Genomic DNA, 27,890 nt, shown 5'->3' on the forward strand with positions numbered 1-27,890 from the left:
GAGAACGCCATACCCACTTTTTGGCATCAATAATAGAATAGTTTATTAATTCTGCAGCAGAAGAAGTTAATTGGCTGGGGATAAATTATGAACATAGCAGGAGAGAGGGGAGGTCTGTATTCCTCTTGCTCACAATAAATGAAATTGAGTATTATTAATACATAGCAAGATTATAGCAATTTCCATCTGATTCATGGCTCCTGCTTTCTCTAAAGACAAGTGAGGCGGACAGAATTGTCTGTTTCTGCTTTCAGGTCTTAAGAATTTCCATCAAATTTGCTCTTGCTTTCTGCTCTAATGAAGAGAGGACAAACAGTTCCTATGACCATCTAACCCAGCCATAGGTGGCCAGCAAATTGGGAAATCCACTCAGCAGTTGCGACATTGTTTTGCGGAAACTTGCAATAATATTTTTCTCAGTTGATCTGTCTTTATCAAAGGGTAAATAAGTCAAAATTTCTCGTGTTAGCTTTTTTCATATAAACTAAACTCAAAAAAAAAAGAGAAGGAAAATAATAAAGGAAAAAAGCCCTCTAAACCAATCAAGCTGACTTAATGACTGCTAGTGAATAAAAGAGTACTGGCGCTGTTTTACACTGTGTGCTGGCATTAAAATGCTAAATAACCTGCAGACAAGCTACACTTCCAAGCTGCCCCACTAAGAGAGGTTATTAGCCCTTTTCAGAAATAAAAGGAGCAATTCAGTTTGCAAACAAGCCTGAAAAGTTGGAAAGCAGAACACCAAGGAGATCAAAGGGAAGCCAACAAACAAGCGCAGAGTCCCCTCTGCTGAAAGGAATGGGAAGGACCTTCCTGAGAAAGGGGCAAGGGTGACAGCAGAAGAGAAAGGCTGTTTTTTCAACATTGGAAAAATGACAAGATGTCCAGGTTTCCCAGGATAATCCATGGCTTCTAGAGCAGTCAGGGGAGTGGGGGACAACCTGCACATGGTGACCCAGCTCGATCAGTGGTCCTTTTCACCCGGATTTGATACTAATGCATTTGTTTTGCTCATTATTTGAGAGATATTATAGACATATTGCCATGAATTAGGTGGCCCTGGCTTAATGTGTGGTGATGTCTCCCTCTAGTAGCTGCCCCGGAAATGAAAAATGCCTCCAACTTGCTGTTTTCAAATACGTGAATTTTCCATTTCCCCATAAATAGAGAACACTGGCTTTCACTCTGAGGATAATTGGGTTGATTCATACTGTCTATACATCTCCTGTGTGGCTCGGTGCACCAATGTATCTCTGGCTGCAGTGCACAATAATACATAGCAGTAGTCCTGGCCACTGAAGGAAAAATGTACATTGTGTGAGAGCAGCGAGGATCCAGCTCCATCTGTCCTGCGCTTACTGTTATCATTTACATAAGTAAACATGAGAACAAGGGAAATGTGAGTCATTCCGCTCTGATTCAGAAGCATTTTAGACCCTGCCTGCTTGAATGGAAATGCCCCAAAAGAGCATCAGACAACAGAGGATCTACCAACCAGCCAACCAGCTGTACAAATGCGTGTGTCAGGTTCTCTCTCTCTCTGTACTTTCTGTAATTCTTCACCCCAATTTCCTTTTCATAGCGCTGCAATGACTGGGTGCTCAAAAGCCAGTCATTTTTTCCCCTCAATGATACCAATTGTTCTAATAGAAGCTATTACCTCTCCCTGCAAACCTTGTCTCCATGGAATCCTCAGACCATCATGGCCAAAGCACCGATACCGTTCTCCCCTCTTGCACATCCGTCTCATTAGCACTCTCCATCACCCCCTTGTCCTCCAGGAGATGTCCAACAACGCTCATCTGCAGACCTGGCTGCCCCCACTTTCTGCCGCCTCACGCCGTGTATCATTCCCTGTCACATTTCTCTCCTCAATAGCCCGTGACAAGAGTCAGACGTGTGACCTTTTTACAGCAGCGCACACAAGACTCTGCTCCCAAACCTGCGGTCTCTGACTTTCCCTCTGCACACCCCCCTTACCCCCTGGATTTCACCAGGTCATCTGGTGTCACGGCCCCAGAGGTAAGTGCTGCAGTTTCTACACCAAGGGGACCCATGTGCGGCAACATTTCTTTGGTTTTGCACTTTTCTCATACCAGCAAAAAATGTGCTTTTAGACATGAAATCCAAGGTCCAACTACTGACACAAACAGAGGAGTCTCTACAATCAAATGCAAAGACTTCTGCCCGTGCTCACTGTGCGAGTTTGTTTTATTTTCTTCTAAAACCAGGAATCAGAGCACTCCATGTTTCTCTGCAGAACTGTAAATTGAAACTAAAGGGTAGATTGAAAAGGAGCCACTTGTATCGTATAACCAGTGACCTTCCCAAAGAACTATAATGCCTGAAACATCTTAAAATTTGTTTTGAATCAATTCAATATCACCTCAGCACAAGCCAATCTCTATATCTGAAAAAGGCTGCAGGAGGAACAAGCTTGTCTAAGCCAGACTGGCAGTGTGCAGGTAGGATTTTGATTACAGGAGAGTAGATACCACTTCTCCTTAATGGGATTGATTAAAAGCTTCAAATGTATTATCCTTTACATGGGGTCACTTTTATCTTGGGGTGTGCATTTTTTATTTTTCCTCACAGGTGCAGGTTCATCACTTCAGCTGATGCTAATGGAAATCACACGTTCTTGCTGGCAACAGGGCCACAGAAAGTTACACAAATCCTTTTACCCTCAAGTCAAGTTGGAAATGGCTTCGTCCAGAATAATAAAGTGCATCTATCAGACAGTGCCCTGGTCTAAAGAAGATCTTGCAGTACATTGGAGAGAATACTGTGCTGAAGAAGTGCGTGGCGATTTAGAGTGAGTCATTTATCCTTTGCATTGCAGGTTTTCTACCTGTAAAAGCAGGAAAAAAACCCTTTTTTCCTGACTCTGATTTCTTCATACTCTTAGCAACAGGAGCCAGTTCTTGCAAGCAACTTGAATCATACCTAATGCAGATCTGGGTCTTTCCAGCATCCCCACCCTCCAAGAGCAAGCAGGACCTACACTCTTTGGCATTTTACGGCATGGACTAGTGCACAGGTACAATTTCTTAGGCCTGACACCACTGTTGTGCAGTGCCCTGAATGGAAGCTCTGCCAGTCACGCTGATGCCCGGATTAACTTTCCAGCACACAGCCAGCAACAGGGCTTTCCATAGGCCTGTACCATGCAGAGGAAAAATGCCATGATGTACGTGAACCCTAAATTTGCTTCCGGGAGTTTGTGGGCCCCTAAAGAAGAGCATTGGAGAGAGAGTAAAAAGCACAGGGCAGCGCATTCTTGCTGTTTCTCCCATCCCTGGACCATGGATGCTCCTGGTATCAGCCGTGAATATTCTGCTGCTGCTCTGCAGGGGAGATATTCCCATTCCGATACTTGGATCAGCTCACAGCTGCTTCCTTTCTGAGGGTGTAAGTTATATCTCTGGTAGGCTAAGGAGAAGCTGATGCTTTGCAGCCGAGCCCAGTGGCTTGTCAAAGAAATCTCAAAAAAAAAAAAAAAAGGAGGGAAGAAAAAATAAAAAGGGTTGGAATCATGAGTCTTGCTGGCCTGGGAACAAGCAGCAGCTGGTGCTGGCCAGCACTGACACTGGTGAAATGAGCTGATGACATGGGGTCACCAGGGGTGTTGCAGGTGGACACTGCCCCATGTCCCAGACGTCACTTATCCTGGTCACTGGGGAGCCAGCACTGTCTGCAGACTCGGGCGATGACATTGCCCATGGCAATGAAATGGCTGTGCTGAGAGCCTTGAGCTGCATTCTGAAGCAAACACACCTTCACTTTGGTGCTGACAAGGTTTAGGTTTTGTGTTTGTCAGCAGAAGCATCGTGTAAAAACAGCCCAGGAGTCTGGACACACTCTCCTGCCCTTGGCTTGTGCTGTGGGCCAGCGGTGCCTGAAAGCCTGGGCTGAACTCCCAGCCCAACACCCTCTCAGTTCCATTGGCTGTGACAAGAATTTGAAAATCTGAAACTGGTTCTTACTGGTACCAGGTGAGCAACTATGCTCCACGAGGAATTAATGGCTGTATTGGCTGTCTGAGTGCCTGAGAGTGACTGATCGCTGGTGTCAGCTACCAGTCAGCAAGAGGAGCATCCCTGGAAACCCAGCTGAGACCCAGGTCCTGTGATTTCCCCCTGCAAAGAAAACATCATTTTTTCTGTTTTGCTTGCAGTAAACTGAAGCTGGTTTTCTTCCTCTGCCAGGGAACATTAGGAGACCTTTGATTTCTGACCTTGCCCATGCCAGGATGATTTGTTCTTCCCTTGCATTGCCTGACAGGTTCGTCTTTATGATTCTGCTTCTGCCCCAGGCTGCATTCTCCCCTTGGGCACCCGCGAGGTGATGGATTAGGAATCACCGCTGACTAAACAGATCAGTGCGAACCTTCCCTTTCCTTGTCCTTACCCGATACCCCGGTTGCTCTCACTCTCACCAGCTGGGCGTCCTCCATCTGCAGTCAGGCCTGACTCCATGTGATGGATCATCCCTCCAGGCAGCTCAACAACATTCTCCATTAGCTGCCAGAGCCCTGGCAGTGGGAGCACCATCAAAATTGAGTGTGTGGTACCTGAGGCTTCCCTACCAATAGACTCCACAAGACCCGGGCAGGCCTGCCTTTGGAGGTGATGCTCTCCGGAATGGATGATGGCAGGCGATGCGGATGGGAGGGGGGAATTTGATTAACAAAAGAAGCAATTCTTACTCCCCCGCTCTCCTCTCATTACTGGCATTTGAAAGCTGGATTCACATTTCTTCTGAGCTCTGGTGCTGTGTACAGATGTGAAGCTGTGTCTCTCGGGAGTGCTTCCACCAGCAGAATTCAGATTTGGAGGAAATGGGCTGGCGACACCCAGCAGACAATAATCTATTGGAAAGTATCCTCTGCAGATGTGCTTCCTCTTCATCAGCACTTACTATTATCAATAAGATTCCTTCTCTTGTGCCCCATGCTAAAAAAGGACTGATGTTTTAGCTTTTTTTTCCCCCAGAGGATGAAATAAATGAGTGAAGGAAAAATAAGCCAAAGTATCCGTTCTGGGTGGGACTGCCTCCCATGCAGAGAAGATGAATGAATCTGGGTGACACTGAAGCCGAGACACTAGCTTTGCTGGGCAACATCTGTACATCAATGCAGTCCTTAGGTTTTTGCTGTGACATGCCCTGTGCTTTCACCTCCTGAAAAAAGACATAAAACATTTTTTTCCTTCCGAAACTTCTACTGGGTTCAGTGCTCCCCTGAAGGTTATAGCAGCTTTGTGGACCGTTGCTTTTTAGCAAGGGAAGCCCATGGCACTTCAGCTCCTGTTCTCCAGGCTGAACGCCCCAGGTCCCTCAGCCACTCCCATCACATGTGTGCTCTCTCGCTGGGGAGACTGTGGGCTTTAAACACCCCCCAGGCTTTTGGTCCATAGCCTGAGCCTTTTGCAGGGTTTTTCCTCCAGTGCAGTCAGGTGAGAGCTGCTCTGGGCCATTTCTCATGTCACACAGGCCACCAGACATGATCTGTGCATCCAGGCTTGAAGTGCTGAGAGCATGGAAGGCAGGGAAGCTGGATTTTCTTTCCCAGTCTTTGTCCTCTTCTAAACCGTTTCACTCCTCTCCTCGTCCAGCGTAGCCTAAGGCACTTTAGCAGATATTTCTACCCAAGGCCAGGCAGCTGATCCCTGGCAAGCTGAGCTCAAGCCTCAGCACCGTGTGATCTGTCTAGCTGAGCTGGACTCAGCTGGGTGACCTGGAGGTGAATGAGTCTGCAGCCATCCCAAGGAGCTCTCTTCAGCATTGATATTTTCCTGCTTCTGGTGCTGCTCTGGACAAAACAGAAACAACAACAACAAAAAATGAGCCAAGCTGCTTGAGTTTGCAATCTCCATAGATGTCAGAGGAAGAGATGGCCACAGAATAAAGATATCCTGTTCAGAGGAAATAAATAAGATGTTGATTGGCAAGCTAAATCCTCCACAGTGTCGCTGCCCGTATGACTGGAATCCCAAATGAGCCAAACTGCAACATGTTTTATGCTGTTTCCGCACTCCAAATGCATTTTTCAATCTATTTCCTTAAGCCTGCAGGACTGCTGCCTCAAATTCCACTTCCCATTTCTCCACTTGGGCAGAAGCACTAAATACAAGTTCTCCCTAGTGACAGCACCCTTCATTTCATTTCTCAGATTTCTAAGCACATCGGAAGGGTTAGCATGTGTTAACAGAGCCATTGTCATGAGATAATGGCCTGCTATTAGACCATCTTTTTTTTTTTTTTCTTTTTTTCCTTTTGATGGCTGTGGGCCGTTTTCCTGTGATATGAGAAATGATGTCTTGCAGTTCCTGGACATATTATGGGATCAGCCTTGTCACACAGCCCAGTCAGTTCTCTGATCTCTCTTTTGAGAGAGAAAGAACAAAGATGTTTGACAAAATCAGGCCAGTGAAGAGGAAATAGCTGATCCCAGGCTGAATAAACCCTGAGCCTAAATATCACCAGGGCATTGCAGAGTGCAGGTGGGAAGGTCTGCCAAGAAGTCATCCTCTGCCTTTAAATGAAAACCTGTCTGCAAGGGGAATGGAGCTACTTGTCCTCCTTTGCACAGCCTGGAGAAATGGAAAGCACCAGCCTAAGCAGATAAATGTTGAGGTCAAAGTCTAAGGATTTATCAACTCTGGTTACCATCTCCACTTGCCTCTCCTTAAGGAAATAAAGCAGCTTAAATGACCTGGACACATTAAGTCTGAGATAATGAGCCAGGTAAAATAGACAGGGAAGATGGAAAAAAAGAGTGTGAGCAGCAGGGGACAGCTTAGAAGAACAGCCCAGCATTGCCATCCTTGTCTGGGAACCAGCCCATCATGGGCAAAAATGTCCCGACTGTCCCCAGAGTACAAGATCAGGGATGGGGTGGCCCCTATGGTCTGTCCAGCAAGACATCCAGCCCCTCTCCATGGAGTCTCGCTCGTGCTCTGCATTAAGGGATGCAGAAAGGGAGATGAGGGGAGCTCACAGATCAACCTCAGGGTTAATTAATGCTCCCAGCATAACAAGTGAGATGGAAACCATCGTTATGGCCAGTTCTGGCTCAGTGCAGCATCATTTCAGGAGGAACAAGCATCTTTTCCTTCCTGTTCCCTCCAGTGACAGGGATGAGAAGCCAGCACAGGGGACGAGTCCTGTTGGACTGGAGGTTTACAGAGGATGCAGGAGGCAAAGAGGTGCATTGAACTGGGGCCAAAGAATAAGCACGACCTCGGTGCAACCTCCCTGGAGCCCCACGTTATCCACCAGTGCCACCGATTTCCCTGTTTAGTGCCGCACACCCTGCAGAGCCGCTTATTTATTTACTTTTTTTTTGATGCAAAGGTTAAACAAATCAAACATTACTGATTCAGTGCACATGACAGAAGGCTAAGTGGTGTTATCTTTAATTACTGTCAGTGTCAGGGAGAACAAGCGGGTGGTGATGCGGGGGTATGGGTCTGGTTTTCGGGGGGGTTTGGCAGGTTGTCATTTGTATTCAGATGGGGACATCTAGTGACCACCGTGACATATTGCAAGGCTCGAGCATCCTGGTGCTGTGAGGGAGGTAGAAAGCTTGGTCTGCAGCCTCCTGGCCCTCTGGGAAAGCGAATTTTGCATTGGTGATGCTGGTTCCGCCCCCATCACCTTCACCTGCTGCTGCAGTGGGGCATCCTTCAGAGGATGCTTCTCTGGGTGCCCAGGGGTGTCCCTGCGTGCCGGGGTCTGTGTTGTGTGAGCCTCCTCTGACATGTCAGGGTGTAGCATGGGGAAATGGAGGGGACGGGTGCCCAGTGATCCCAGTTCAGTTCATGCGGCACTGGGCAAAGGCTGTTTCCAGTTCCTCCCCACCTCTGGATCCACCCGCTGGTCCAACGCGCTGTCAGAAAAGCAGCACAGCTCCTGCTCTGCGTGTCCCTCGTCCAGAGCTGTTTCTTCAATCAGGGCATGGCCAGAGCTGTGGCTGATCACCCGCAGCTGGGTTCCTGCATCTGGCCACGTGCACCCAGCACGGAGCCTTTGATCCCCACAGCTGCTCCGCTGGTGCTGCTGTCCCAAACGTCCTCTGCTCAGGAAAACTTACCTGCAGAGAACAACCACAGCTTGTTTTTCTTTTATTCATGCTCTCAGGCAGACGGCCTCATCCAGGCCAGGATGCCATATGCATTTTAAAGCAAGGATCCTTTCACCCTCACATCTATCACCCTAATTCTGACTTTTTTTTTTTTGGACAGGCCCCTGGGACATGAAAAAAACCCCATCTTTCTGTCACTACCTTCTCTCTGTGAGTTTTCTCACTTTGTTCAGTTATTACTAAAAGAATAAAACCTCTGGGTTTGAGAAGTTTCCATTGCTGTCCTACATGCTAAAAAGATCACACTTCAGTTCCAAATATACTTCGACTATTGTATCCCTCTTCTCACATTTATGTCTACCTTAAATTTTCTTTTCCCCTTACACCTGCTGCTATCAAGATCTCCTACATATGTATTTGAAATTAATTCTTTATTTCCCAAAGTAGCCCTTGCTATCAGCTCTAGCGGTAGCGCCAGTAATTACTTTCTTCCTATTAGCTGGTGAGACACCGTGGCTAATTTGTGGGTACACGGATGGAAACCAGAAGTGTCAGGTGATTACACTGAAGTTTGCATGAAAGGTCAGGAAGTGATTTCCCCCCGTAGGTGGTTTATTAATTTTATGCCTTTCTGAAAGGTCTAATAAGAGTCCCTGAGGCCCTGGGGGCCCATGGCACACGATCTGAGAACCACTGCAATACCCAGTTGGGTTCCCAGCTGCCTGCAGAGATCATAGAATGTCCTGAGCTGGAAGGACCCACAAGGATCATTGAGTCCAACTTGTGTCCCTGCACAGGACAACCCCACAGTTCAGTGTCTGAGGACGTTGTCCATGGCTTTATGATGCTGCCTACTCTGCCTCATTAGGGTTCACTTTCTCCATCCAGAGGAACAGGACAGCAATCTGATCTGCACCAAAGACCATAGCACTACCTGAGGACGATAACTGCTCAGGATTTATTGTTATCTCTAGTCTAATCTATGCAGTATATAACAATGGGAAAGGCCACAGAACAGTAAAATACCACAACAATTGTCAAACTCACAAAACAGTTCATGCCATTCTTGGCAGTTAAAAAATAAATAAATCCAAATGACTATCTGAAGTATAAAGCCACTTACAATTTATTGCCAGAGCTCTGATCCTTAGCAAGTTCATCATTAAAGGTGTTACGCAGGGTCCTGTACTCTGGCTTGTTGAAGCCTCTTCCCAAGTTGAACATAAAATGACAAATAATAATTTGCACAACCTAAATTTACTAGCACCTTAAACTATCTGTTCATTGAATTACTTCAGAGGACTGAGAGGAAGCTCGCTGCTTTTCACAAAGAACAGTAAATTCATACAGCCTGAGACAGGTTTCACTGCTTGATGTCGCTTTGAGAAAAATAATAATAATAACTGGTCTGCTACCTACCCATTCATTAGCAGCAATTACACTATATTAGTGTTACAAATTGCTATTGAGAGATGTTACCAAGCTAGAAGCCCTTGGTTTAATTGAAAGCACTTTTTTATTTGATTACTGATGGTCCTGTGTTATAATATCAATGACCTGCGTGAGAAAATTGCATCCCCAGAGGGATCTTGTTGGCAAAATTGCTCTGCTGGAAGGCAAAGCATCCCCCTGCCTTTGGGAGCCATGGAGGCTTCGGTCTTTTGAGGGCATGCTCAGCATCCAAGGGGAGGTAAGGAAAAAACGGTCGAGGCGTTTTTCCATACCCAAAGGACAGCATTATATAAATCATATAAATTATATAAATATATAAATGGTTTTGCCAAAAGATCTGAAAGAACCTGGGACTTGGTGGCAATGTGGAGAGAAGGACCAGTTATTTGTAGGACACAGCAGCAAAGAGATAGAAGTTCCATGTCTGCAGAAGAATCATTTATAACCTGCAGCAAGAAGGATTTCGCTATAAGCAGGTCCCTCCACATTTTGAGACATATAAGTGGTTTTTTTAGTTGTATGCAGCATCTTTTGTTTCCAAGATAAGCATGTAATTAGCTGAAATAAAATGCAAAGAGAGGCTCATCGAGTAGGTTTCCATCTTGCTGCCGTTGGCGATCCATTAATGAAGTCTAATTACAATGTCAAAAGCCTATGTTCTAGCCCGGTGACTAATTGACTTTGGAGATGGGAGAGCTCTTTTGTTGTTTTAAGCCAGGAGAAGCAGAAGGGAGGAAAACTAATTGTTAATTAGTTTAGTTCTGCTTTATCTGTAACACAAAACAAAATATCAGTTACAGAAGCAATTCTATGCCTGATAATATATCTTGACCCTCCCGCTATTGCAGAACGCTGGCAAAGCATTCTTTTCTGTTTACACCTGCAATTTATGGCTCGTTCCTATTTTGTGTTCCTTGAGGAGGATTTTGCAATGTGAAGTAGGCCCGGTGATGCAGAAGGTCAGCTTGGACTGAGGTTTTCAGTGAGTGAGGAGGACCTTCTTCTCATGGAGAAGTTAGTTGTGTAAGTCTGAAGGAGTTGTTATGATCTATAAAGAGAAATATGCTCAGGTGCTGCTTTGTCTTACTACAAGGTGCACATTAGATGATAATCCTGACAGCATGACCTGTGGTGGCTCTTTCTATTGAGAAAAAAATGACAAGCTCAAGCTTAGAGGTCTAGATTTTACATGCATAAAATTAGACAACAGAAATCTTTTCCCTCGAAGTTCAGGAGTTGGTAGGGGTTACTCTGGGATCAAGACTTGACTGAGAGGATGAGGTTTTGCTATCAGGAACTGTCTGTAGTCCTCAAGCTAATGCTTGGAAATGTGTTGACTCATTCCTACAAGACCAAGACTATGCTAATTCATTTTTTGCCATAAAAGGTGTTTTTTGTTTTGAGAAGTGTCTCAGTTTCTCTGTGGAACTATTTCTTCTCTTCCATTGAAATAAAAGGCTGTGAAATAAGATGGAGGGTTTCCTACCCACTAAAAAGACTATAAAGAGGTGATGTTTTCAGGCAACTACCCCAAAGCTTACACAAATAAATAAATTAAATTCCCTTTTAAAATTTTCAGCAAACTTTTAATATTCACCCAAAACACATCTGCTATGGTGACATTTCTGAATAGGCCAAGTTATTCTGAAAAGCTTTTCACGTAGTCTCAAGTATAAATATTTTGATACAAAAAAATAAAAATAAAAAGCCCCTCCAAACTCAAGCCCTTGTGCTCACATTCAACGGTGCACCATCGTGCCGTGAACAGACACGGCCTCTCGGCTCCACGTTTAGCCAGGCTACAGCTGTAGGAGACAGGCAGCGTGAGATGCTCCCAGCCCGCGTCGCGTTTTTGTCTTGCCAGTGCTGGGAATCCAGGAACAGAAGAAGAGTCTGAAAGGTGCTGAGATGAACTTTCTGGCTTTGAAGGTGCTTCGAGGCGTGGGATGAGGAAGGAGCTGGTGAGCCCCTGGTCATGGTGGTGATGGAGGCGCCGCTTCCATCGGCAGCAGCTCCAGCAGCAGTTCCGTGTAATTGAGGTTCTAATGACGTTTTGTAGGTTGGGTTGAGGATGTGGAGAGCAGAGAGCTGAGGAGCAGGAGCACATCTCCTGGGGCTGGTGGTCACAGCCCTGCCTTGCGCTGTGCGGAGCCACAGCCGCTGGCTCATTGCATGTTGTCAGGACTTACCCAGAGCAGGTCTAGCTCAGGCGCTAGTTCACTGAGACATAGTGAGAGCATTCACTGGCTAGGAAAGCTGAGCTTTTCCCTTTTTGTACTGTACAGCAGCTATAGATAAACCCAACTAGCAGCAGCATCCTATCCTATGTCGCCTGCATTGCACACTCAAGAGATCATTACTATATTTCACCTACTTACTGACAAATGCGTCATGCTTACAATAATAAGCTGATCGGCGGCTTTGATGTTTTACACCCAGCATCTGAGTTGATTTTAAGTCACTTTGACTTTTAAATTAAATTATCTCGTGCATAGAAACAAAAGATGCAGAAGAATACAGTGAGGATTCACAGAACTCATAATCAAGTACTTATTAACACATATATATATTAAGCTTTAAATCAAAAACAAATATTTCAATATCTTTTTTTTAATATATGCACTCTATACGATGCAACAAACATTAGCATGGTCTCAGTCACACACAGTGCTCTGCCCATTATACAATGTCTGCTCTACTGTTATACTTCTTCCCTTTTAAACAAATGCAGGTAGACTAGACTCTTAATAAAAATGCAAGCTGGCCGTAGCACTGCGACTGAGCCGCCCTCTGTTACGAGTGAAGGAGTTCTAGTTTGGTTACGTTAGGGAGGGAAATCATTTTGTTTTCAGATCTCAGATGATCTTGTTCTCCAGGGCTTCGATCCTTTTTGCCACAGCTTCCAGTGAGCAAGAGTTAAGGGCGAAGAAATGACACGTAAATGATTCATGGCTCAAGCCCCCTGGCTTGCAGAACAGATGATGGAGGGAGCCACCTCACTGGGAGCAGGTAGCACAGGAATGTTGTCATCATCTGCTCTGGCATTTCCAGAGCTGCTCAGGTTTAAGAACTTTTATCGAAGGTAGAAAATATTCATGCATGCACACATACTCACAGGCATCTATAAATTTACTATTAAAGGAAGAGGAAAAAATGTGGGAATGGAGTATGTTTTGAGTGGTTGACAGGGAATTCCTGACCTTGAGCAGCATGGGCTGCATGAAGAGCAGAGCAGAGAGCTTTTCTTAGAGTTATACGGTGTGTCGCAATTTTCTGCTCTTCTCACTAATTGCTTTTCATGATGTGCCTGGGAGCAGCAACCCACTGGGTGAGAACTACTGATTTACTCTGACCTTTTGCATAAGATAAGTCATGGATTTTAATCAATTTGAGTTGAAGAGTAGAAAATAAACTGTGCAACTGACATAGATAAAGCTTTAAAAATTATATTCTCCCTTATTCTCAGTAATGAAAAATCTCCCTAACCCTGTGTGAGCCACCCCAAGGTTTCAGTAATTTCTCTTCCCATGCAAAGTTTGAATCTTGCTCACACCTTAGCGCAGTATGACAGGGCCCAACATGGCAGGATGCGATCCTACAAACTCAGGTGAGATCCAGCTCCCCAGAGATATTTGCAGCGAGCAATTCCGTGAAAGTTGTCTCGTTTCCCAGCTTCCTGAACACCTACCCAACCTCCTTCCCCCACAAGTAGACTTTCCCCAATATCGCCTCCAGAAAGCACAACCCAACCCACTGAGCTCTGAACAAAGATGTCTTCCAAAGGATATATTTCTGCTGCAGTGAATTTATGAGGTCTTCTACTTTTGTCTGGAAGTTCACGATAGATTTACATTCACATGGATCTTCCTCTGTGGATCAGAGCATCAAGAAAATGAGTTAAGTGGCACACAAAAAAGAGGATTAAATCAAAATCACTGAGACAAGTGAAACAAAGCAATTCTTGTTTTCTTCAGGAGCGTTGCAAAGTGCCAATATTTCATATGAGGCACGTGATTCCTTCAAAACAAAAATCTAAAATAACTGTGGTAATTTTTTTTTTTAATATATAGATATAATTTTTAGACTCATGTTATTTACAGGAGGAGGAAGAGAGAAAAGGGGGGAGGAAGAGAGAAGGAGAAGGCAGTTTGTGAGCGGGGGAGATGGATGAGGAGTAGGGGTGGTTGTGGTTCCGGAAACCACCCAAAAGGTTGATGTCTCCTGATCCTTCCAGGTACCCTGCAAAGTCGATACAGCAGGAACAGAGAGCTGTTCACAACATCCATTTGAAGAGGCATTTTTGTCCTCCTGCTTCCAGCCTTCAAATCCTGTGACTAAATCCCCCCTTCTCCCCAACCCTCCACTCTCACCAATGCAGATTTTCATTTGTAGCTTTTTCCCGATCTTGCTGATGGTTCTGAAGTCAGCCGTGTAGAAGTAGTGCTCTGCTACTGGTTCTGAAGCAATTTCCCTCAGCTCATCCTCGACTGCGTTGCCGACACCCACAGCAAACATCCTAAAACCTGCGAGCAACAGGAACCTCTCAGTTGGACAAGTGTGGAGCAACTTGCAGCTCTGGTACCAACCCCCTGTCAGTTTGTACATCCTCGCTCGCCTTCTCAACCCATGGTCTCCACACAGCAGAGGTGGGAAATTAACTGGGAAATTAACCCCTTTACCCACTACTATTATAGATTTATTCCAACCAGGTCAACCAGGGTTCCAAAATATTTTTTTCAGGGAAAGTCTTACTAGAATTATCCAGACAATTACAACCATCACCACAAGAAGAATGTTTTGGAGCTACAAGAAAGGACAGATGATCATAACACCGTGGCAGGATCATGCACCCAACTAATAGTGAAGCGATAATACAGCAAAAGGAAACAGTGGAAGTTTTCAAAAGAACCCGCAGTCGCTATTCATCAGCCGATGTAGTGGCGAAGTCCCCTGTGCAATGGAGATCTGTGGTTCAGCAAAACTGTAGCTGAATCTCTTTCTAAAATTACAACTCATAGTCTGTCAAGGGCAACGCGTACTGTGCGCTAAGAACACGTCCGGGTTCTGTGCTTCACTGCCAAGAGACTGACTGGCCACCTCTGGCTTAAACCTGTTTCTATCGAACAGAACTGCAGTTTTCTCATTGACTTGAGTGGTGATGCTAGTTAACCCCTGTTTTAAAAGATTTGTCTCTACTTGTCCGTGTTCAGACACTGGTAATGCTTTCCCCTCCTCCCTTCTTGCCTTGTCTTTCTACCTCTGGATGTGTCCATTTTGGTTTTTATTTTTAATTTTTTTTTCCAAAGTTCAACTCAAGGAACATGTTTGGAGTTACAACACCGTGTTATTTATCCCAGTGAAATAACTTATGAGCAGACATTGGAGATTTCTCTGGTGGGACAAGAGAGGAGGAAGAAACAAGGTGTAAATTATTATTATCACAGAGTAATAAATTCTATGGATACAGCTTATAAAGACCTTTTGTTTCATAAGAGCAGAATATCCACATAACATGTCAGCTTGCTTTGTAAACATCAACTTCTCATGAGCTCGTACCTGACCTTTATTATTATGTGCTAGCCCTTAGTCCCATCTAGTGGTTGAGACTGAAGTTAAAAGGAAGTAAAGAATTTAGCAATTCATGAGTGAATTCACATGGGCTGCATCCATTTAACAGAGATGTCAGGAGACTGGGAACTTGTTCAGCAGGTCAGCAAAGGGGCAGATCTCAAGATGTTTATACTTCACGGTGTTTAGACATATAAACTTATCAATATGTAGCCACTGTGCGCTTTTAATATTCCAGTAGAAGCCAAAGAAAGTTTCTTATTAGTGTGTCTGGGTATGTCTGGAATTTGGACAGGGAGTCCATAGCAACTCCCTTAATCTGTGTTTCTGCTTTGTTTGTTGTTTTATTTCTTCTTTTTCTCTACCAGGCCTTAAGGCTGACACAGACAAGCCACACTCTTGTCCCTACAACTCCTGTTTTTCTCCAAGGGGCTCTCTGTTGGTCGTCTTTGCCACGAGAGCCACTGATGTTGACCTGCCTTCCATTACCAACATCAGACAAATCCTCAGCTTCTCCCTGCGGTTCCCTTCACATTTATGTGAATCACGCTAGAACACTGTGCATCCCATACCAAATACATGAAACTCCATCCCACCCAGCAGAGAGACCTCCAGCAGACTTAGATCAAAGACTATGGAGGGGCTGTGGGAATGAAAACCAGCTGCAGGCAGACGAATACTCATCTGGACCCCAGCCAGAGTTGCTCCAAGTTCTCTGTGAATGTGCAGGGATAGTCAGGCAACATCTCAACAAAATGATTCTATAGGAACCTGTTTCCATCCTAGGTGAGAGACATCTCTGGGAAAAGAGTCATACCTAGGTTGACAGTAGATGCAGTACCTGGTCCAAGGGAGAAACAGGCCACTGAGAAATCAGGAGACCTACCTAAGTCTTTGGCTTTCTTCGCAGCATCAGTGATGTAATCTTGTGACCGTCCATCAGTGAAGACTATGCCCACCTTGGGGACACCAGGCCTAGCTCCATTGATGACGGAAAAGGAATTGTCAATGAGGTACTTCAGAGCCTGGCCTGTCATGGTTCCTTTCTCCATGTAGGCCATCTTCTTGACTGCTGCTTTGATGTCCTTCTTGTTCTTGAACTGCCCCAGTGGAAACTCTTGTCTGACAGAACTGGAGTACTGAACCAGGCCAACCTGGGCCTGTTTCTCTGACACCTCTAGGGAGTCCACAATTTGGTTAATAAATTTCTTCACCAGCTCAAAGTTCTCAGGCCGCACACTCTTGGAGCCATCGATCAGGAAAACAAGATCCAGGGCAGATCCTGACCCACCACTGCAAGCTGAAGCAAAATATGAGAAGAGGGTGAAAGAAGACAGCAACTGAGACCTCAATTAATCGTATAGGAAAATATAACCCTAATTTCATTTTATTGCTAATGAAATAGCTTCAATCAATCCTCAACAACACTTCACACTGATGTTTTCAAAATATTTCGTGGTTATAAATGCATGGTTTCCTTTTCTGAACAGGACACATCCACCCTGTCTCAATACTATCCCCACCACACCACTGCAGATCACAGCTCGGCTCAGTGCAAATGAAAATCATTACACACCGCTGCAGGTCTTCCCGTCGTTGTTCAGCGTGAAACCCTCTTTACAAGCGCACTTGTACGCTCCTGGGGTGCTGATGCAGATCTGCTCACAGTCGTGGTCTCCAGTGGCACACAGGTCCGACACCACTGTAAGCGAAGGAGCAGATTAAAACAAGAGACCATGTGAAGGCCTCTCAACCCAGAGCCTAGTGGGCTCATCCACAAACGTATCTGTCCCATAAACTCAATGATAACTCAAGCCACACTGCAGCAAGACAAAGTCATTACTCTTGGATAGTGGCTGAAATAGAAGAGGCAGGGAGAAATTTTCACAAGTCTCCAGACTCCAAGGCACAGCCAGGACTAGAAATAGTCTCCGTAAGTAGGGCAAAAACCATCTGTCTGTTGCGCATATCACAATACACTTCACTCTCCAAAGCTGCTGCTTGAGATTGAGTTTCCAACCTACCATCTGGGCTGGCCAATACCCATTTTTTTCCAGCTATGTAGTACAATTATGATTAGTGAGCTCAGCCTCATGTACAGTTGTCTTTTCTGGATGGGATTCGTGTGCAAACATACTTGGAATTCACTTCAGAGCTACCCTTGCACGTGCAGCTTTCAGAATCGCAATCTACAAACATTTCTGCCTGCTGATCTTAACCTGGGTCTGACTCCTGAGATGCTGAGCAAACAGAAGCTAAATTGCAGCAGTGTGAGCCAGCAGCATCCGGTGACTGACAGCACTGTCACAGCGACAGCAATGACGGTGGAAAACAAACTCAAAAGCAAACAGATCCGGCTGAAGCAATTCATTTACAAATACCAGGGAAATGTGTGGAGAAAACTGAGCATTTCTGGTTCTGTTGTAATGATGGGAGGTGGCGCAAAGTCTTCCAAACTGATTATTTCAAGTTATTTGTGTTCCGCTCTGCACGCGTTTTGTACATCTGCTGGCCTTCCCAATTCACATGTCTGCATATTGTGCCAGCACTGCTAGATCTTTCCAGCAGATATGTAGCTCGTATAATTCGGAATATTACTAACCATGCAGATGGCTCTCGGGTTGTGTTCTCTGAAGTCCTACTGGGGTCTCCCTTTCCCCGTGTGTTTGTTGAGCATTATGGGAAACAGCTTGGCCAGTGCTGCACGGTTCTTCCTGCTGTCAGAACCCACAAACCGTGCTTGGCACTAGCAGGTGGTGTTTGGGTACATCTCCAAGGGCGGTTTTGTGCAGCTGCTTGCATAGCGCGATAACAGCCCACTTGGCAGTTAATATGGTGCTATCCTCTGTTAGCGATATTGATCCTTAGCACAGCGCTTCCCTCGGATGCATCTCTGAGGGTTTTTATCATGGGGAGAACTTTGTCATGTGCATGTTACGAATTTGAAAAGCAAGGCACAGAAAGGATTTTTTTCTCTTTATCTTTTTGAATGACACCAACACCAGAACTTCAAAACACGTTTTCAGGCCTCTCCATCTCTGGCTGACTCCTGACTCCAAGGCAGCCAACACAAGCTTCTACAAATATTCATAGCCTGGATTCCACCTCCTCAAATTTTGTCTCTATCCCCTCTTTAGTATGAAGTATTTATTCCCATCTTTCATGAGCTTTTGGTGCAGTGATGCCTGATTGTAATACATGACTCACTTTAGATTCAAAATTTTGCTCCTTCCTACAGAGGAAGAAGTTTTCCTTGATGAAAAGCTGCTCACCCCAATCATTTTCAACCTGAAAGTTGAAGCATGAGATTTTACACCTCTTGAAGAAATTGGTCTCGGGGAGTTTTATGGGTCCATCTGTGTGTATGTGTTTGCAGTGCCTTGCCATAGGCACCGTGGTGTATCACACCTTTTAAAGAGTGTTGCCACACGTCTGTTCTTTGATGGGATGGGCGTGCGAAACCCCCAGGCCTCTCTTGCTGACACATAAAATGGGTATTTATAGACCACCTCCTACAGTCTTGTGGGTACGTTTGAAAGTAATAAAGCTTTCTCACTCTGTTCACCACTTTGTATAGGAGTGGATATGCGTTTGTAGGATAGTCAGGCTCTTTTTACATACGGTGTAGAAAGGCATTAGATACTGCACCAGCCAGGAGAGTTTTCTGCCTCACAAGGCTTGCGAAAACAACAGCAGAGTCAGGCAAAGGCGGTTCATGAGACCATGTCTTGCTGAACTGGGAATTCAGAAGACAATACTAGTGGGGGAAATTACAAGACAGATTCTCAGAACTGCCCATATAGACTTAAACACAAAGAGAATGATTTTAGCTGTATAAAGATCACATTTTCTCTGTTCTGTTTCAATGACTCGGGGAGCACATGGGTCACGTTTCTAAACTCTTCTGTGCCGATGAAGTCTGGAGACTTTTTAACTGGAACCTGAAATTCTCTAAACAAAACCTGAAATTCTTGAAAGGCAACTTCAAAGAGCATCTCTCTTCCATACTGCTGCGTGCTGCTGCAGACCCAAATCCTTGGAGCAAGGAAGCAGATGGATGAAGGACGATCACACATACAACTTCCACCTGAAACTCTTGCTGGCAGCCACCTGCAGCTCTTGGCTAGGAACCCAGGGGCTGTGGCGAGGACTTACCACAGAAAGCTTCTTGGAACTTGTGGGTCAGCTTCTCTATGACACTGTAGCTCTCCACGTAGTCCACATGATCATCCAGGGGCTGGCTGGCGATCTGCCGCAGCGTGTGCATGTCCACCCGGCCAACCCCGATGGCAAAGATCTCGATGCCGGCTGCTCTGGCCCTTGCCGACACGTCCTGCACTCCGTCCTGGGGACGTCCGTCGGTCACAACAATCGCCACCTACGTAGAGGAGGGCAGAGACGAGGTGTATGCTTGGATGGGCATTAATATCACTATTGCTTGTGGAACAGCCGGGATTAGTATAGAAGGCTTTGTATTTTCTAAAATTAAAGAAAAAGGAAAGGCCACCCCTTCTTCTCTCTCTTCCCATTCTTCCTGAGATCACACAAGACATTCTTCTAGATGAGGTTTGTTTCTTCCTGAGCTGGAAAGGTGAAACTGCCAGGGACCTGACTGATTTAATTAAGGGAAAACTGGTGCATCTCACCCCTCAGGAAACCAAAGTAAAGGTTGTGTTCTTCATATGCAAACTAATGCTCAAACCAAACTATCTTCATGATGCTAAGGACAACTCTGACTCAGTATGAGACTTTAAAAATCTCAGGAAATCTCATGGAAACATCATAAGATGAAGACTGTCTCCCATTTTATAGATGGAGAAGCTGAAGCAGAGAGAGGGGAAGATCTGCCTAAGGTGACAGTGTGTGTCCGTGCCTGCCGTGATTTCTGATTCCCTGGTCCACAACAAATAACAGAGCTGAAATCCTAACCCTACTAACACCAGCATTAAAATGACAACTGATTTAAGTGGGAACTGGATTTCACCCTGGTTTAGATGGACCCCTGAAATAGTTGAAAGCCTCCAAGAGTCCTGCTCCTGTTGCTAGATTGTCCATTTTCCTCTTTATTTTTCTTCTGATAAGTGACCTTCTCAGAAAACCTTCGTTTTTGTTCTTTGCCAGTTCAACTCCTGCCACTTTTTCTTACAACTGTTTTCTTGTGACACAGCTGTCAATTCCAAAGCCACTGATTGGGATGTAATGCAGTATGGAGAAATATAATCAGCCGGAGCAGGTGAGCTGTTAAACAGAAAAAAACTCCACATCACAGGCAAATGCCCTTAGTAATACAGAAAGTAAAGAAACATCAAAAGAAAAAGGCAGAAAAAAAATCCATCTGGCAGCAACAGTGAATTTGAATGAGTTTGATCTGATCATTAAGGCATCATTTGCTATTCTCCTCTATGTCTTAGATGCTCTCCACCTTTCTGAAGATAAAAACAGACCCACCAACTGCTCGGTTAGGACAGTGGTGGCTGTTTTACATCCTCAGGTGGAAAAATGCCATCTCAGGTAAGGTCAGTGGTGGGATTCCCTGCTCCATGTGTCCAAGGGGCCTTGGCCATGCAGATAAAGTGGGTCCTTCCCCCTCTGCCCACCCTTCAGTGAGGGATAACACCGCAATACTAAATCTGCTGCCCCATGCAGAGCTTTCCTTCTATGCAAAAGATGGGCGAACCTGGAAAAAAGTAGAGCTTTTCAACCTGGTGAAGGTCTGTGAGTTCAGATGTTTACCTGCACTTCCTAAGCGCTACAAAACAAAAAATTCTGGGGTGCAGAGCCAGCCGTGCAACCGTGCGTTCTGCCAGGAGAGAGAGCCCTCGGCTCAGCCGCTCGCTGCAGGCTCACGGCTCTGCTTGCTGCATCCTCCAGCAGCTCCGAGACGGGGGCTGCCAATTAGAGCTTATCAAAAGCCAACCTGTCAGCAGACAAGCTGTACTATCAAGCAGCTTCCGCGAGCAACACCACCCTACGAACAGGTTTCTGTCAGTAGCTGTGGATCTTCCTTGCATCGTTTGTCACAGGATGGAGGTGTTGCATGTCCTCCTGGCATTTCTTTGTCTAAATATAGTGATTCTCCAAGTTTAATCAGTTCCTTTGGTTCTTCGTGTCATCTTCACATAGGCCTGAGGCTCAGATACAACCCAGGATCCACACCTGGATCTGATGGGAAAGATCTTCATGATGCATCTGTGTGAAAATCTACTCTAAAGCACTCAGAATTCATGATGCTTTCTGACCTGCTGTTGGAGAAAACAAAACTTCCGGGTACAAAGAGTCTGGATCAGAAATCGGGAATTAATCAGTGAACCCATGGCTAAAATGAACATTAACGGCGAATCAGACCAAGCACCAACCAGCCAGGGAACATGCCTGTGACCTTGATCAGGACCAGGCACTTACAGAAAGAGTGTAAAAATCCAACATGTATAAAGTAATCTTGCTATCATATGTAGTTATCTTGATAATTAGGAGATTCTGATTTTTCTTAGGACTCCGCCCCAGACTTTTGCCCTCCCTGTCAATCTGATGCAGTGAGTTCCAGTGTGAAAATACCCCATCCTTTAAACCTACCTCCAAATGATTTGCAGTCACAAGGTCTCTCTAATTCTCTGTGTTACAACCTTGTCTCATTTAAAAAGCAGAGAGCCCTGGCGTGTGCCTCGTTTGACAAAGAGCAGAGACAGGTTGGGGGAAAGGAGCAGCTGCCGCCGGGAGATGCTGACCCTGCTCTGCAGCACGGGGCCGTGCTGGACCCAGCAGGTGGCCATGGGACACGAATTAAGAAAAGGTGAAGGCTTTTGCTGTCTCCAATAGCTGAGCAGGGTCTCCAGCTTCGCCCTGAGAAAACTCACAAACTTTTGCTTTTCAAGGTCAAGCATCACATTTAATTTTCCTGTGAGTGCCTAACTTTCTTGTGTTACTTCTGTCATATAGAAATCCCCCATGTTCTCACGACACAATTTATTCTTGGTTAACTAAGACACCAGAGTATTCGCAGGCATCCCTAGGTACTCACACTTCAGGGTTGCCATGTGTAGGCAATCCAGCAGCTAACGAGGTGGCTGTGTCTCATTATGCAGTGTGTAAGGTGAATGCTGTAGCAGCACTGAAAGGGGAATTGGGTACAAAGTTGAATAAGCCCTTGATTTTCTCAGTAATTTGACAATCTAGTTGTTGTTCCTCTTAAAGGAAAGATAAAAGTAATTGGGCACCCCTGTAGTTCTTGATAAAGGTATAAACAGACTTTTCTCTGAGCTGCTACAGCAACAAATAGTGCTTTTCCCTGTCCTGGGGTGACATTTGCTGCACAGAGCACAGCAAGACCGAATGATCTTGTGATGCTTTGACCAGTGTCCCATGTGGTTGACAGTCACAGCCCAGATTTTTCCTAAGGTCTTGCTGGATTTCTGCTGTGTGAAGGAGCGAGGACTGTGTCCAATGTTTATGGAAGTTTCACCACACTCAAAGCAAAGAGAAAATAATCATTCCTCCTTTTTGGATTTTTCCAACCACTCCATGATGAGCCACATGAAAGAAAGGAGCACAGAAGAAATAGATAATTTCCTTACCTTATTAAAGTTGGGAGACTTCACCCTGGCCCCTTCAGAGTCATTAAAAACCCGGCTAATGGCAAACTGGATGGCCAGGCCGGTCATGGTCCCAGTGGAGAGCGGCTCTATCTTCTGGACCGCTTGCAGAAGCCCCGCTTTGGTTTGGTGGGTCTTGAGGGAGAACTCGTTCTTGACGGCGCTGGCATAATTGATCACACCCACCCGCGTGGAGTTGTGGCCCACGTCCAACCCCTCGATCACCCGGGACATGAACACTTTGACTTTCTCAAACTCGTGTGGGCGCACGCTTCGAGAGCTGTCGATGACGAACACCAGATCGGTGGGTTTGGTTCTACACAGCGTGCCTGGAAAGGGTAAGGAGGGACGAGAAAAATAAAAGGGGAGAAAAGTATACTAGGAGGGAGAGGGTGGTCTTGGAGCAGCAGCTGAAGGTAGAGGACCTGCAAGCTTCAATCCTTTCTCTGCCTGGCTCAGCAGCCCAGTGAGACCACTTTAACCTAATAGTTCTGAATGTTCTTTTTCCTTTCGTAGGAAAGTGTCTGTAAGAAAAGCACAGTTACCGGGTGACAACGTGCTGCTGAAGGAGCTGATGAGATACCAGCGCTGCGCTTCAGGGAACAGGTTACCCACTTGTAACCCCAGGCTATTGCTAATGTCTACGTGAAACTTAATTCACTTATAGCAGCGTGCAGGGAGGAATAGAGCTGAGAACTAAAGCTGGTGTGTGCACTTCTGCATCAAACAAGGTCTCAAAAGGAGCTATTGCATTTGGACACTGATAAGTAATCTACATGGAGATTCATTAATGAGATTATATCTTCATCATGCATGACCAGAACCAGGCAGGAAACTCAGAAGTTCAGGTTCAGTCATGAATCAAAATGCTCAGATTAACGAACGAACATAACATGAACCACTTTTGTGTTTTTCAGCTAGTGGCACTAATAATGTAACACTATAACACAGCAAAGATGAGTGCTGCTTTATTTCTGTGAGCTGGTGAGGGAGAATACAATGGAGAAGTGTAGAGCCACGTAATTGATAGTTAATCTCTACAACCCCACAGTAAGACGTGAATATCCACTGTAAAAAGTAAATGGTATAAACAGGAAGCACCAGCAATGCAAAGAGCTGAGGGATTTGTTTTTTGTTTCTCATTTGCATGCTGTTTTCCATCCTGATTTTCAACTGTGGCAAAACATAAAAAGGACTGATATTTTTTATTATTTTCTAAATGAATCGTCCCATTTTCCCCACCAGATCTACGGCATTCTGTTCTTTTAATTTTTTTCTATCATTTAGCCTGTCTCTGTAGGGGCATCAAGTGCTCTGTTAATATTTGATTTCTGCAGAGAGGGATGATATAGGTTATATCATAAAGGAGATTTCTGTGGACAGATTTTTAAATGTGAGCTTTTGGGCCAACAAATCTGTTCCAAATTATGACATAAATACTATAGCTAGTCCTCAGTGTGAAATCTAAGGAAGCTATCAGTCTTTCAGACAGATGAAAATAAATACCCTGTGATATATCCATAAAGAATATAACCAGGTTAGTTGTCTGAGAGACACTAATGCTGAATTTGCTTCTGGCTCCCAGAAAGGTCTCTCTAAAGCTGCTGTGTGTGGAAGGGCAGCAGGCAGTGCTTGCTTTGTCAGATACTCTAGTTTCCACTAAAATGCAGTATAACCTTTTCCCATGGGGGTGACTATTGCTGTGCCACCAATAATTCAGTGCATAGGAAGGAAAAACATAGTTGTCTGTCCATTTACCCCTTTACCAGGGGGTGGTTATGCCCATTTAGCAGATGAGAAATGATGGTATAGAGAAAGGCTCAAATCCTTGCAATCTGTTCCTTCAGGAATAAAGTGCAGATTCCTCTTTGCCACTGTAGCTAATGCATCACCTTTGTTTTCAGTGACAAATCAAGGAAAAAACCTTTTTTTGTATTTTTTCCCTAGGAACAGTTGGATCCAATAGTAGTTTTTAAGTATATATATCTATATTTAATGGAAGCCCTGTGATTTTGCCCTAAATAACATTTTTAACCTCTTTTTATGACAATGAAGTATATTCCGTAGAAATGAGGAGAAAAGATGCGATATCAGATGGGAGCTTTGGGATTTCAGCCACAGCTCCGGGTCTGCAGGACAGGCCTTGGTGACTCCAGCAGGTGACAGTCAGGGCTCTGAACGGCATCTGGACTCAGTGTAGTTTATTTTAAAGTTGAATTAAACCAGAAATAAATTCCTCCTCTGTTTTTAAAAATGTCCGCACTTGAAGTTATTCAGAAACAGCTGAACTTCATGCACTGATTTAGCAGAAAATATTTCTTAAGGCATCTTTGCCATGTTCTTTAAAAGAACAGGAAACCTGTCTCATAACTCAGAATTAAAAGGTGTTTATTTTAGAAATAGCAATCGCTCACGGTAGAGCTAAGCTGAACAGCTGATCTGTTTAGTTTCCTGACTTTAGCAGTGCTTAGTGGTTCTGCAGCAAAGATATTATAACTCTTCCTTTCCAAATTACTGAGGAGAAACTGGTCAGTATAGCAGAAAACTCCCCTTCATACGCAACAGCTCGGACTGCAGTCACTGTCACACCTGTTTTACAACTGTCAATCTGCCCAGGTATGTGAATTATGCATCATCATAAGATCATTCAAGTGTTTTTAAAACCCAGCAATAATTTTTGCCTTGGTCACCTCTCCAGCAGCATCCTGCCCCTGGCACAGGAGAGATGCTTCCTCACTACCGGATACTTGCTGACACTAATTGCAGACAAAAGACCTGCAACCTCAAAGAGCAGGCAGATCATCCCTCATCAGATCATCGCCCCTTGGAAAGACAGACAGAGCAGGATTTTGCTCAAATATGGATAACGTAAAACCTAGGAAAAGCCCATCCTCAGCAACCTGACCAGAGGTTCCTGCTCTGTGAGGTTAACCAGAGCTCGGGGTGTCTGGCCAGCTCCTCCTCGAGCTCCCAGCAAAACCAATCCCCTGCAGAGCTGTGGAGAGCAGAAGGTGGAGAGCAGAAGGTGGAGGAGAGCCCTTCTCCTGCCCGGCCACCTGCTGCCAACAGCAGTGAGCCCGAGGCTGATGCTACACTGGGAACTCGGGCTGACCTGATACCACCTTTGCTGTTCCTCCGTACACACCTCCCACTACTTCTCTAAAGCAAAGCAACAGGCAGATGCGAGCACATCGCCAGGCTTTACTGCCTTGGAAAAATATTTGAGAAAGCTCCTTTGCTTCCCTGACTGATGTTGGGTATTTCTTTTTCCTTCATCTCCTTCCCAGTCCCGAAGAAAGCTGGTGGCAAGGAGACAGAGGACGGACACCACACATCCCACCGCTGAGCTCCCTGCTTACCTCGGGGCTGCGGAGGTGCCCCATAAACTCCGTAGCTCTGGAGGAGGAGCAGCAGAGAGAGCAGCAAGGCAGAGAAAATCCTGTCCATGGCTGTGGAGGAGCTGGAGGCTGGATGCAGAGTAGCAAGCAAGAGCCTTGGCCCGGAGGTATTAACCTGCCCTTGCTCAGGGAGGCATGGGGCCAGCCCCTGCCACGTGTTGAGGGGGCACCGAGGGGAGAGGGACGAGAAGGACAAGGAGAAAATATTGCATGAAGGTGGGGAGAGGGAGGATGTCCAGCCCTGCCGGCCCCCAGCCCCTCCACAATGGCCTCATTGCTCCACCAAGCTGTAAAGAGACCTGCGAGGGTTTGGTATGTGGGGAATCCAGGACCATAACAGTGGGACCAGTGAAACCAGCCCTGGGGAACTGGGTTTAACCTGCCAATCGCCAGCTCCCGTCTGCAAATCCTGGGCTTTGCCACATTAAGCAAATGGTCTGCGGTGTGTCAGGCTCGTGTCCTTCCTCTGGCAAAGCCCGGGGAGCAGGGGGGACACGGGAATAAGGTCACACAAATCACCTCTCAGTCCCCACGTTTGCCAAGTGCAGGGCTGGAAACCAGCCTGTGGGACTGGGGGGGCTTTGCTTCTTTGGCTTAATTTGCAGGTGAATGCTCGGTTGCAGGAGGAAGAGGAGAGCAAGGTTTGGGGAGGCACGGGCTGAACTGTACAATGCAAACCAAATTTCTTCCTGTGGGAAACAGTCACTTTTCTATGAGGCTGTGCCCCCTGTGCAGGAGAGCAGGGACGGAAAGAACAAACTCAGTAGCCTAAACTAGATAAATAGACAAGAAACTTGGGATAGACAGACAGATTAGAAGTTTGATTTATTATTTACGGCATAACGTTCAGGTCTGTACACACAAGGGACATAGAGCTCCTGCCACAAAAAGCCAATAATCTAAATCAACAGATAAGACTGATGATGCTGCAAGTGAGCAGAAATCCAATGTTTTCTTTATGGAAGAACAGCAGGGAGATTTGGTACTAGAGTAAGATGAATTTAATGATGGGTTCATCACAAAGCAGTGCATCTATTTTATTTATTTTTTTTAACTACTGTATTACATTACTGTCAGTTGATTAAAGCCCTTCTCTGATGGATTAGTCTTTGCACACCTTTGCAGCCACACACCCTTGGAGCACTCATCCATTTAATCTGCATCGTGTTAGCGCAGGGCCATGGCAAACTACCTTTAATTCAAAGCCCAGTTTCTCTCCCCTTATCCAGAGTCACTCTTTACTCCAAAAGTGCTTCAGCAGAGACTGAGAGCTCCTGTGGAGAAAGGCTCTTTGATTAGGAAAAAAAGGGCCCGTCCTTAGTGAAGTTGCCAGGCTATTCTTAACCTTTTCTACATTAAAAATGTTAATTAAAGTATTAAAAGATGGCTATGTTCTTATGCAAAATCAGCATGGATTGTCCCACTGCTATCTTCCCAGGTACATACAGGCTTTCCACCATCTCTGGAGCTAGCCAGAAATCTTTAGCCATAAGGATTAAATGCTCCAGATGAGCTTTTTTTTTGCTCTCATTTCACCTCTTTCTATCATTGGGGCCCTTTTCCAAGCTTGGTGGCATCTTATTTTATTTGCTAGTTATCTCAGAGCCCCCAGTATTAAAAGAATCACTGTGCGGGACGTGAAAATTTCAGATTACCATCTAGTCTAGAAAACACATGCAGATCTTCATGTATACATATGCAAGCCCAAGGAGACCATTATAAAAACTTCACGTATAAATGCTTATACCTGTGGATGGATGCATAAATATTTACACGTGACCATACATGCATATAAAC

At 45.3% G+C, this 27,890-nt stretch overlaps 1 protein-coding gene across 1 annotated transcript; it reads right to left on the minus strand.

The window, feature by feature from the left end:
* Positions 1–12,393: 12,393 nt before the first annotated feature.
* On the minus strand, positions 12,394–26,142 carry MATN1 (matrilin 1). The gene is made up of 8 exons (XM_065650705.1): positions 26,055–26,142; positions 22,678–23,024; positions 19,262–19,484; positions 16,683–16,808; positions 15,993–16,406; positions 13,909–14,061; positions 13,327–13,407; positions 12,394–12,443 (listed from the first exon to the last, which is right to left on the minus strand). The coding sequence occupies exons 1-8, from the start codon at positions 26,140–26,142 to the stop codon at positions 12,394–12,396; spliced, it is 1,482 nt and encodes a 493-aa protein (XP_065506777.1).
* Between the last annotated feature and the right edge of the window lie 1,748 nt (positions 26,143–27,890).

The sequence above is a fragment of the Caloenas nicobarica genome, chromosome 23 (genome assembly GCF_036013445.1).
Source record: "Caloenas nicobarica isolate bCalNic1 chromosome 23, bCalNic1.hap1, whole genome shotgun sequence".
Classification (NCBI taxonomy): domain Eukaryota; kingdom Metazoa; phylum Chordata; class Aves; order Columbiformes; family Columbidae; genus Caloenas; species Caloenas nicobarica.